Genomic DNA, 12,515 nt, shown 5'->3' with positions numbered 1-12,515 from the left:
ACTATGCAAGTTCTCTTTTCTGAAACTCAAAGAGGCAGCTTGAAAATTTTAAGAAACTTTGTAAACCTGTAACTGAATTCACTTGTTTTTACCCACCATCCTTACCCTTTGTCAGCCAATGACTATAAACAGGATTCCTTTCTTTTAAAATAATCTAAATGTATGGTTGGATTATAAAAGAGTTCAATGAGTTTTTCTTATCATAAAAAAACTAATGATCAAATAAAAGTTGTCTTGGGAAAAATTATAAAATAAATTATTGGTAATTCTTTAAATTCTTCCCCTAAAAATCTAACATAGATGGATGCTTCCATTTTTGTACCTTCAATTACCAGGTGCTGTTCATCCTGGATTTTCAAATATTCCAATCTATGATCCTCATCATCCAGGAGTGTAAGATAATTCTGTGTAAGAGGAAGAAAATATTTTTGTTAATTTGGTTCGTAATCTTGAAACAAATACATAGATAAAGATGAACAGCAATTAAAAACTTCCCTGTAGTTATATAATTAATGTCTCAGCTATTTGGTCTACTATAGTTATTTATAAATATTTATAATTTAGGAGGCAAAATGAGAAAAAGATAATATGTATCTCATAAATATTCGCTATGTCCCTAAAACAAAATTAGATAAAATTTTTGGGAAACCAAGAGAAGATCCATTGCACACCAAACCAGTGTTCACTGAGAATTAAATTTTCTAAAGATCTTATAGAAAAGAAGTTTCCTTTAGTGTCAAATATGACATTCAGCAAATGTGATGAATGGAATTTGATTACTTACTAGGAACTGACAATGTAAAATCATATGTCATACAGTAGAATTATACATTCTTGTTTTTGCTCACCCTAAAATGTTTAGAAAATGAATTCCTTTAATTCTCACAACTACCCTGAGGAAGCTACTATTATTTTCCTGTTTCATCATGAGGAAATCGAAGCACAGAGAGTTAAGTGACTTGCCCTTAGTTATACAACTAAAAAGTGGCAGAGCAGGATTTAATTCCTGGCAGTATGGCTTCAAGAGCTGTGCTCTAAACTATTATATAATACTGACTCTCAATTGTGACCAAAGGAGGATGTCAAAAAGAATGCACTAGGGAATAGAAAACTGATTAAAACCATACTTATGATCCAGTTTCAGAGCATAATCTGTATTAGATATGTCAGGAATATATTACCAATTAATAGCATTGCCTCTGAGGAGAGTATAAGATAGGGATTAGAGGATGGGAAGGAAGAATTCTCACTGAACTACTTCTGTACTATTTGAATTTTTTAACACATGTATGAGGTAACTTAAAGCAAATCCAAAATGTATTAAATACAAAAAAAAAGAAGAAAGATATTTGCCATTACTTTATAACAATGATCTTTGCAAGATAGTGCTGTCCATGATGATGAACTGTTATTATGAATCTCAGGTGACAAATATTTACATGTATGCATAAAGTATACATGTAAAAGAAGAAGTTTTCACCGAGATCCTAGACATGACTTTCAGCATAATTACTACAAGCAAAAACCCCATACTCATGAACTGTAACACTCAGACGCTTCATGACTCTGAGATGCCTCTTACCTCACTGTTGTATAGCCACAAGCGCATATCTTCTTCTTTAATGCGCAGCCTTTGAGATAGATATTCATGAATTTCCTTGATGGTCTGCATTCGACTAAAACAGCCTGTATAGGCTAATACTCGCTTTAAAGGTGCATTCGGAGAAGGTACATTTCCTATGGTTATAGTAATCACAATAAGGAAAAAGATAGATATAAAATAAAAAGCACCCCTCTCAGCAGTGGGGACCACATTATTTTAGGAAATTATGATGAAAATGAGAATTACAGGTTTAATAATTTTATAAATGAACGGTACCATAAAGCTTTAAAATGAAGACAGGAGACTCTTAGATAGGTGAGTCCAAAGCCTCAATTTTGAAAAGAAGAACAAAAGTCTAGAGGCCCAAATAATTGACAATATTTGGATCCCAAGAAGAGAAGAAATATGTGAGCAAACAATAGGCATTGGTATCAATCTAGTTGCCCTTAGTTGGGTCAAACTGAATAGCAAAATGAAATAAAACTGAGTGTAAGAGCGGGGGAGATAAAATGGGGTTGGATTTGAATCCTACGGATAGATAACTAGATTGATTCACTTGATCTACTTTCTTAAAATAAACTTTTCTTGAATTACTAATCCCATCATTCTCAGTCATTAAGTAGCCCAATTACCTGGTATATTGGTACATTTACACAAGAAAAGAAAATGTATGTACATCTATTACCTATTTTTTTTTCGTTTTACAGAAATTTTGATTTAAAATTCTGGCCAGGATCAGTGGCTCAGTCTGTAATCCCAGCACTTTGGGAGGCTGAGGTGAATAGATTGCCTGAGCCTACGGGTTCGAGACCAGCCTGGGCAACTTGGCGAGACCTCATCTCTACAATAAATAAAAAATTAGCTGGGCACAGTAGCGTGTGCCCATAGTTTCGGCTACTTGGAAGGCTGAGGCAGGATCACCAGAGCCCAGCAGGTAACTGCTGGGGTGGCCGTGAGCAAGTTACTGCACTCCAGTCTAGGGAACAGAGTGAGACTCCAAATCAAAACAAACAAACAAATAAACAAAATTCTAAATTGGGCTGGGTACAATGGCTCATGCCTGTAATCCCAGCACTTTGGGAGGTCGAAGCAAGAGGACTCCTGAGCCCAGGAGTTCGAGACCAGCCTGGGTGATATGGTCTTGTCTCTACAATAAATAAAAAAATTAGCCAGGCATGGTGGTACATGCCTATAGTCTCAGCTACTTGGCAAGCTGAGGTGGAAGGATTGCCTGATCGTGCCACCGCACTACAGCCTGGGTGACAAAGTGAGACTCCAACACACACACATAAAAAAACCAACCAAATAAATAAATAAAATAAAATTCTAAATAGGTAAAGACTCTACATGGCCAAACAGAGTAATAAAAAGAAGCCAAGAAACTTCCCATGACCAAACAAATAAATAATTGCCCTACCGAAAAGTAGGAGGGGAAAAAAAATAATATGGTCTGCCCACCCAACAAGAAGACAGTAGACATGATCTTGAATTCCTAAAGGGCTCAAGGTGGAAACAAAAAGAGTGGCAATACAGGGAAAATAATTAAGAGTTAAGGAAGAATATATCAAGTCTATCTATATATTTCAAAAGAGAAGGGGGATAAAATGGTAAGAGATTATGAAAATCAAGGGACGTCTGTTTAAGAAACATGCTAAACCCTGGTTAATTATTCAGCCAAAAATCCAGACAAAAACTGTGGCTTAAAATGGTCATTTCTGCCTATGGGAGGCTATATTTATTGAGCAACCCAAAACAAAAATATAAATGTAACATCTCAATATAATCACTCTAGAGTACAAGTATACAGTCTAGACAATTTTCTACCAACGATGATTTAGCTTTTTTCCACCTATTAAATGAGTTTTCAGTGAGTTTTTACCCACTAAACAAAACTGAGAAAAATACTGGAATCAGCTATTTTTTTTTTTTTTTAGAACTTCCAAAAAGAATTCACTTACCTAAGGCTAAAAAGTCATCTATGAAACAATAACTTCTATAGCCTTGTCTATAGAAAAGGCTACACTTAAGTCATAACTGTGGCAAAGTATGAATACTTGTCACTTCAAAAGGAATAAAAAAAATACTACTAAATAGCTGTAATAAATTGAGTATTTGAGAAAGATGACCATTATGTCATGGCAGAAGAAAAACCCAACTGTGAACAATTTTTAAACACATAGCAAAGCAAATCTTTTACTATCAGCAAGCAAAAGGTAATTTCTAAAGGAAAACAAAAGAGCAAATTTCTCCAATTGTACATCAGAGGATTAGTTATAAGATTACAGCAAGAAAGCATATTTTTATAAACTTCAAAATGATTAATGACTGATTTCACAATTAATTAATAAGGAATAAAATTTCAAATTAGAAACAAATTTGGAGCATCTAAAACACACAGTTCTAGGATTTAGAAGCATATGCAAGTATAATTTTCAAGTCAATTTCTATTGTCCTAAGACACAATATGAAAATTTGAGTTCTAAAAAATTTTTGTAGCATAGCTCATTAAGCAAGGCAGCCACTTATTACACATAATTTTGAGCCTTTGAATAGCGCCAATAAATCTAGTGGAATTTATAGAAGCAGTAAAAATCTAGGATCAGCACAAGAGTTACAAGAATACTTACTAAAAGTGCAACAACACATCTTGCCTCTCATGATATCTTTCAAAGAAAATAGAAAAGGCCATGCTATGGGTGCCATGAAAGCAAGGTTAATACTTCTACTCAATGGAAAATTAAATCAAGAATGCTTCACTGCTCTTTGATTTTGATGTTTTCCCCCAAGACAAAGTTTGGTTATGCAGAAGCCACTGCTTTGCTATAATTCTTACCAAACAGTATTGAAAGAATCTTCATATATTGTCTGGATATAATCTTTAATGAAGACATGAAACTAACTCTGTTGCTAACACACAGTCTGTGACTTTGTGTAAGTGGACGCTCATTATTTCTTCGCTACTGAAGAATAATTTCAAATATTTGCAAGGCAAAAGCACAGAGCAAGTCTTGCATTTCAATAAAGTTTAACCTTGCAGAGAAATCAGAGGGGAACATTCTGCAAGTCATACATTCAAATGAGAACTTATTTATGTCATTTTGATAGACTTGGTGTTTTTCAAAGCAAATGTGTCACTTTCATTTTCAAAAATATCCCCTTTGCTCTGTAGTATGTCTTTTATAAAGCTTCCTTAGATCTAGCATTAGAAATGTATCATTTTGTAAAAAAACAAAACAAAACAAAAAACCAACAATAACAACACAATGAACAAAAAAGAGGATAGTGCAAAAGGAATAACTTCTTACAAATTTGAGTGGAATTGAAAAGACTAGTCAATTACCGCCAGACTACTACTTAGTCTAGTAACAATGGTTTATCTCAAAGAAATTAAGTAGATAAAATCTATTTCTATTTCATTATCTTCATAAGTTTACACACTTGAAAAGGAAACATCCTTTTCAGTTTGTTGCTGAGATTTTGCCTCTACCGCCCCATCCAGTCTTGCGCATGACCATAGATCTAAGTCCCATGAGTGATTTACTGATTCTGTATGAAAGCAGATGGGAATGTATATTAATACAGTGGCACCAGGCTTCGAGCAACTTGGCTTTCACTTTTTTTTAAAGGAAATGCATGGTATTCTTGCTGCATTCTTAAGTTACCTCTTGGTAAATGCTGAGGAAACATTCTGAGGCTCATCATACCCATATTCACCCAGATGTTAGACTGCTGTGTCCGAGTGGCAGGCTGCTGTCTCAGGAAGAGAAGATAACGAGGAAATAATTCCAGCTCTGGGATGTCTGTCTTGCTATTCTTGATCACCTGTTGTTTTAAAAGGTAAAAAGTAATCATTCAAAAAAGAAACAAAACTTGTCATTTTAATCTAACTTCTGAGATTTATCTTTAAAATGTCTAACAAGTTCACTACCTATATTTCAAGAGTACTGAAACTCATATATTTAAGTTGATAGGGTTGAACACTCTCAAGCTCTTTCTCCTAAACCCATCCTCCAAGATTGTAGGTGTTTTCTCTCCTTTCATTTAAAGGCAAGTAATAACAAAATTAAGAGGGAAAAACCTTAAATGTCATCTATAATTCTACTATTCTCATACCATAACTCTTTTCTCATTTAGATATTTCATATAACATGACTGCCTTTTTAGGGGCAAATTCATTAAACTGGAGTTACAAGTCAAAAACTAAGGAAATATTCAAGTCATTAACTAAAAAGTCATGTTGCCATCTAAAGTTTAGCAACTTATACTATTCCTAGTCATGTATGAGTATACTACTCTCACAAAACCTTAATGCTGAACATCATTTAAAAACACTCCCATTTCTTTAATACGAATAAAGAACATTATAAATTGCTTAAAAGTAATTCCTTGTATTAATAGGATAAAACTGTTTCCATATAAAAATGTACTGTGTTCTATTGTGCAATCAGTCTGTGTGTGTGTGTGTGTGTGTGTGTGTGTGTGTGTGTGTGTATTTTTGTCTACGATTTAAACAACAAAAAAGTAGACATATAAAACTGAAGTTTCACATTGTTGGGACAGTATTTTTAAGTAGTTCTAACCTGCTTACCAGCCTACAGGCATAGGGAAACATTTAATTATCAAAATATTGTTTTATGGATTTTAAGAATAGCACATTACCAATTTTATATTAAAAAAGGATAGCAGGGTTAACACTCCAACTCTTTAACAAAGGAAATCCTACAGAATATTTGCCAGTTTCAGGTAATCATTTTTTCCTTTACACCAGTAACAAATATCTTCTGCAACAGAGTATTCATTAATACCAAGAGGGGGCAATAAAGAGTCAGATAAAAACAATACTACTAACCAAATTTTAAGATTATTTCTTAAAAGTATTCTGCATGTTGTGATATACCATCATATGGCACTTGAAAGACTCCATTCAGGAGTTTTTTTTTAACTCCTATTTAAATGGTAAGCAATAAAAGGAGCCCTTTGACACTCTCCTCTAAGACCACTGGAAAAATCTGCCTACCTTGCCTAGATAGGCACTAACAGCTACAAAGGAAATAACCCCATCATTTTTTATGATTTGAGTTTAAGTGTGATTTTCAGAAAGATTAGTAATTCAGCATCTGTAGTTGTCAAATTGCATAAAAACATACCTCTGGCAGAATCTTAACTGATAATCGTTTTTATAATATGTATCTTGCTTTTCAAGATAACAAGTGATTTTGTGAGCAAATTACAGTTTAACAAATTCTCATACACACATGTACACACATATTTATACATTCATATACATTTTAATCATTCTTGTCTATAAACTTGTTAAACTTAATGTCACCGAGCCAACAACAGATGCCATATAATCCCTTCATCTAAAACCTAGTTTAGGTATAATCTTCATAGAAGGGAGTGAACATCTGTATCAAAATGTGAAATGTACAAATCTTTTGATATAGCTATTCCATTTACAAGTTTACCTGAAAGAGATTATCACACACATTTGGGAAGAGAATGTTCACAGTAAATTGCTTTAAGCAACTAAAAGCTAGGGGTAAACAAAATGTTCATCAGTAGGTGATTGGTTAATCAATGATTTATGTACATATGCATGTGTGCATATATGTGTGTGTAATATATATAAAGGAATACTATACAATTATCAAAAATGATGGTACAAGTCCAAATTTATTAACCTACAAAGATATCTACAGCATCTATGTTAGTAAAAATAGTACATCACAAAATATCAGGCATAATATGATTTAATTTCATAAAATTACCCACATATATTTATACATGTATATGGATAGGCACAGAGGAACGCCTGGAAAGATGAACAGCAAAATGTTATTAGCAGTTATCTCTAGATAGCAGGATCTGACATTATTTTTACTTTTTTTCTGTATTGCATAAATTGTTATTTAACATGTACCATATGTACAAATAAAACTACTTTTAAATAACAATGTGATTTATGTAAGTATGAAGGTAAAAGCACTTACTTTTACCCTTGCCATGGCTATAGTGTTCTCTAACTGGGAAAGACATATTTTAAATGTTTTCAAAGCAAGTTTTTCCTGAAATCAGGCAAATTTTATCAAATTTAGACATGAAAAATACTACTAAGCCAGCAAACATTAATCTAATAAATTATGGAGTTAAAACATTGATGTCAGATAAACAACCTTTTGTGAGGCTCTGACTAAACTCGCTTAATAATTACTGTATAATGATAATAATTAGCAATAGTGAACACTTACTGACTTACTAAACATCAGAAGATATGCTAGCCTTATGCATTATTTAATTCTCAAAACAATTCTAATGAGGTAGGTAAAGTTCTCAAGTTATAGATATGAAAACTAAGATTTACAAACTGGAACATTGGCAATCTGAATTCAGATAGGCCCTAGAATATCAAACTATATATAATATTGACCATAATACATCACAATATTTCCCCTACAGCTATAGAAGATTAAGATAGATCATGAAAGTCCCAGCAATTAAGTGACTAACTCAAGGACTGTTCCACCACCCTAATAAATAAAAAAAGAATATCTATATCTACCTCTGGGAGTCCTGATACCAAATACAGTAGGAACTTCTTTTTTTGAGTCGAGTTCTCAGTCTGTGACCCAGGCTAGAGTGCAGTAGCATGATCATAGCTCACCACAGCCTTGAACTCTTGGGCTCAAGTGATCCTTCTCCCTCAGTCTCCCAAGTAGTTAGGACTACAGGTGTGTGCCAACACGCCAAGCTAATTTTTTGTAGAGATGAGGTCTCATTATATTGTCAGGCTGGTCTCAAACTCTTGGGCTCAAGTAATCCTCCCACCCTGGCTTACTAAAGTGCTAAGATTATAGGCATGAGTCACTGTGCCCAGCCAGTAGGAAATTTTATAGCCAGTAAACACAAACCCTAAATTCCTGATTTCTACTTAAACATAATTTCTAATAAATGTAATTATTATTATTATTTTTTGAGTTGGAATCTCACTCTGTCACCCATGCTGAAGTGCAGTGGCACGCTCATGGTCACTGCAGCCTCGACCTGCTGGGCTCAGGCAATCCTTCCATCTCAGCCTTTCTTTCAAGTAACTGGGACTACAGGTGTGCACCACCACTCCCAGTTAATATTTTGGTTTACTGTGGAGATGAGGTCTCGCCAAGTTGCCCAGGCTGGTCTTGAACCTGTGGGTTCAGGCAATCCTCTCACCTCAGTCTCCCAAAGTGCTGGGATTATAGGCATGAGCCACTGTGCCTGGCCAAATGTAATTAATAATAACTCAAAATCAACATCAAAATTACAGACTAAGGTTTTATAACAGACTTTAACTCTCTTTAGAAGTCAACTTAGCATATTCTCATCTACATAACCCTTCCCAGCATAGGGAAGTTCTAGCTTGAACATTATAAAAGGAAGAGTGTTTCTAGATATACTAAAAAAAAGTCTTGTTGTAAGATATTTTACTACATCAACAACATAAAAAGTGAGTGTTCATGGAAATGAGTCTTGCTGTTTACTATATAAGCCCAACAAATGATGCTAATACTTACTAATATTTTAATGTTATATACTTCAAGTCCTTCACTAGCTTTGAGTTCCTGTTATATGTTGTGATTTTTTTGTATGTCCCTCTTTCAAAAGGATAAACCACAAAAATCTACCAAAAACTACAAGAAACAATCCCTAACTGGATGCCTGTGTGACTAATGGGAATATTAATAGTAGTTTAAGAAATAATCGCTGCAGCACTCCCTACATTTGCTGAACATTTTGGCACTGGCTCTGTCTGCCTTCCTCTCCAGTCTATGTTCTACATTATCATAGGTGGTCTGCGTTTATGTGGATGGCTCATTTAATAGCTTAGCCTCATAATTCTTTGCCTTTATTCTGTCCAGAGACTATTCTTTCATTTTCATGTTAGCTACCCACTTTCACAGGCATATCACTATGTGGTTAAAATCTAATATGGTACTCAATAAATCTTGAATGAATGTGAAGGAACCTAAAATTATTTGTTCAGCTAATTTAAAGAGGTTCTGAGTATTCTACCAAAAGGCAAGAACAACTTATGGATAGTGAGAATCATAAAGAAAAGTAATAGAAGACCCCATTTATGACTGCTCCTTATATAAAGCTCTTTTGGCTATACTTACTGGTCTAGGTAAGGCCAGGTTTGCTCCATACCAATGATAAAGTGCTCTCCATACAGGTTCTGGGACCATTTCATAATCTCTTCCATGGATCAGTTGTGGAGTCCGTTTTAATCGTCCTCCTTCTAGTGTTAATGATGTAGCCTTAAAAAGAATGAAATGAAAACGCTGATTTTCAATATTACAAAGGCGTTTGTGTTTTAACAAAACCTAGATATGGGAGAACAAACTCATATGTCACAAACTATAAAAACTACATTTTTAAAGAGAGATTTTCATTTTTGATTTTCAAAATAAGCTGTTAAGAAAGGGAATTCAAGACATACCATTTGGAAAAATCATTAGAACACTTGGAGATAATAAGACTAATTTTCATAGATTTCTTTCAAACAATAAAAAATATTATTTTGGAAACAAAATTTCATACATAGTACATGTGAAACAACATTTTCACAGTAGCTGTCTAGTGAAGAATAGTGTAAGAATAACAATATTTCCAAGAATCACATGTAAGAATAGTGTAAGAATAACAATATTTCCAAGAATCACACGTAAGTTCTAAATTATAAAATAGTCTCACATAAATGTACTATACAAAGAAATTTCCATCTACACCAGAGTAATTAAATGAATCATCAATGTTTTGCTATGTAAAAAACACTGCACATAGCAGTGAAATTTATTTGAAACTTGAAAGAGAGCAATTTTAAGTGTAGATGTCAAATTACTTACCTTTACTGGTTCTTGAGTTACTAACGGCTGGTTATCAATAGCTCCTGGTTTCTGAGGATTAAGGTGCAACAAGATATTCCCATTGGCTCCTAGCAGACACTGGTTGTTATTGTCAGAAGTGTTATGCTGTCGAGTAAAGCAAACATCTGTCCCTGATGTGGTAGAATACAGAAAACCTGTGAAGAAAAAGAATGGAATCTCTTATTTTTAGTTAATATACATAAACAGGCTTGAAGATATGAACTCAATGCCCATGTATTAGGTTAATGCTATTATTCTGTTGAATGTCAGTACAGTTTTAGAACCTGATAAATCTGTAGAAGACAGGAAATATGGATGAATCCTTTTCTGGACAATACACAGCATGGCACTAAGTAGAATGAAAGCCTTTAAAATTATTACCAAATGAATATTTGGCTCTCCTCCTAGAATATCTAACAATTCACGATGAGAATTATATGTCCTCTGATAGGAAGGGTAGAAGTGGGCCTTCATACAGTCTCCTGTAATTCTTTTCTGTCACCTGCACACACATAAGAGTGCTTAGGGCTACATCCTAATATATCTATGAACTCAATGCCCTTGAGAAAGGCATGATTTTTACAACAGGAAAATATGCATAAAACACGATTAATGATAGCACAGGATTGTGAGCCTCAATTTTAAGGTATTTCAACTCTCAACTACATGTTCATCTAGGTAATATTCTAGTCATCAATCATTTTGGAACCTTCTACCTTTGCTGCTGCTTAGTCTTTGGGTATCACAGGTTATAAAGTAAGCAGATACCAAACAAGACGTTAGACAGTGTTAAGAAACAGTATCGTTGTTAAAGATGATCAGAGCACTTCAGGGACGACTCGGTGATCTTTTTATTATCAGAAAGGACAAAGAAGCAGTAGATTCTACAAATAGCTTTGTAGAAAAAATGCTAGCTCTGTTCAATTTGCTTACATACTCCATAGAAAAGGAGGGGAAATCTCAGAAGAAATACTAACAGGATAACAGTGAAGGTTCTGCTACTGTATCTGCACAATAATTAATTCATTGGGCCACAGAAACACCAAAACATCTTCCCAGTAAGTGTGGAAACACTAAATTTTAGGTAAGTACCAAGGCCTGAAGGAAATCAGGGAGGCATTACAAATTTTTTCACAGTATTTTATCAAAATAATCTCCAACTTCTGACCTGAAAAGTCCATAGACTCTAACGTGAGGGTGTGTTTAATCCAAAGAAAGTATGTTTATGGTCAGAGAGTCCTGGAGATGAAAAATTTTATTTTCTCAAAAACTATCATCCCAAATTTAAATTTATTGACTAAATAGCCTAATAGCAATGTGGAGAGATGTGACTTGATCGATAAAAACAGTGAAAATATTTTCTTTTTTTTTTTTTTTGAGTTGGAGTCTCACTCTGTTGCCCAGACAGGAGTGCAGTGGCCGGGAGCCACTGCAGCGTCGACCTGCTGGGCTCCGGCGATCCTTCCGCCTCAGCCTTCCAAGTAGCTGGAACTACAGGTGTGCACTACCACTCCCAGATAATTTTTTTTTTTTTTAATTGTAGAGATGAGGTCTCGCCAAGTTGCCCAGGCGGGTCTCGAACCCGCGGGCTCAGGCAATCCACTCACCTCAGCCTCCCAAAGGCGCAGGATTACAGGCTGAGCCATCGAGCCCGGCTGAAAATATTTTCATATTGAGAGATTTAATGAGTATAATATAGATGGGTTTTTTCATTATAAAACTATTAATATATTCAAGAATCTTACAGTTGACAATTTCAAACTTATTTCTGTGAATGGTGGTCTGATGCCCTATTACCATATTTACCACACCCACTGCCAGCTAGATTCCCTTAAGAACTAACCAAAGCTGGGCTCAGTGGCTCAGCCTGTAATCCCACGCCTTTGGGAGGCCGAGGTGAGTGGATTGCCTGAGCCCGCAGGTTTGAGACCCGCCTGGGCAGCGAGACCCCATCTCTACAATAAATCAAAAAATCAGCCAGGTGTGGTAGCGCATGCCTGTAATTCTGG

At 34.7% G+C, this 12,515-nt stretch overlaps 1 protein-coding gene across 1 annotated transcript in view; it reads right to left on the bottom strand.

The window, feature by feature from the left end:
- USP32 (ubiquitin specific peptidase 32) overlaps positions 1-12,515 on the bottom strand; it is a 165,770-nt gene that overhangs the window by 43,044 nt on the left and 110,211 nt on the right. Inside the window, exons 13-17 of the mRNA XM_008048889.2 lie at positions 10,486-10,661; positions 9,757-9,897; positions 5,308-5,425; positions 1,583-1,737; positions 323-404 (exon numbers count right to left, since the gene is read on the bottom strand). Coding sequence (XP_008047080.1) covers positions 323-404; positions 1,583-1,737; positions 5,308-5,425; positions 9,757-9,897; positions 10,486-10,661 — 672 coding nt within the window. The remainder of the gene's footprint in view (positions 1-322; positions 405-1,582; positions 1,738-5,307; positions 5,426-9,756; positions 9,898-10,485; positions 10,662-12,515) is intronic.

The sequence above is a fragment of the Carlito syrichta genome, unplaced genomic scaffold (genome assembly GCF_000164805.1).
Source record: "Carlito syrichta isolate Samal-C Ts95f unplaced genomic scaffold, Tarsius_syrichta-2.0.1 Scaffold128086, whole genome shotgun sequence".
NCBI classification, from domain to species: domain Eukaryota; kingdom Metazoa; phylum Chordata; class Mammalia; order Primates; family Tarsiidae; genus Carlito; species Carlito syrichta.
This window is presented reverse-complemented; position numbering and strand designations above follow the sequence as displayed.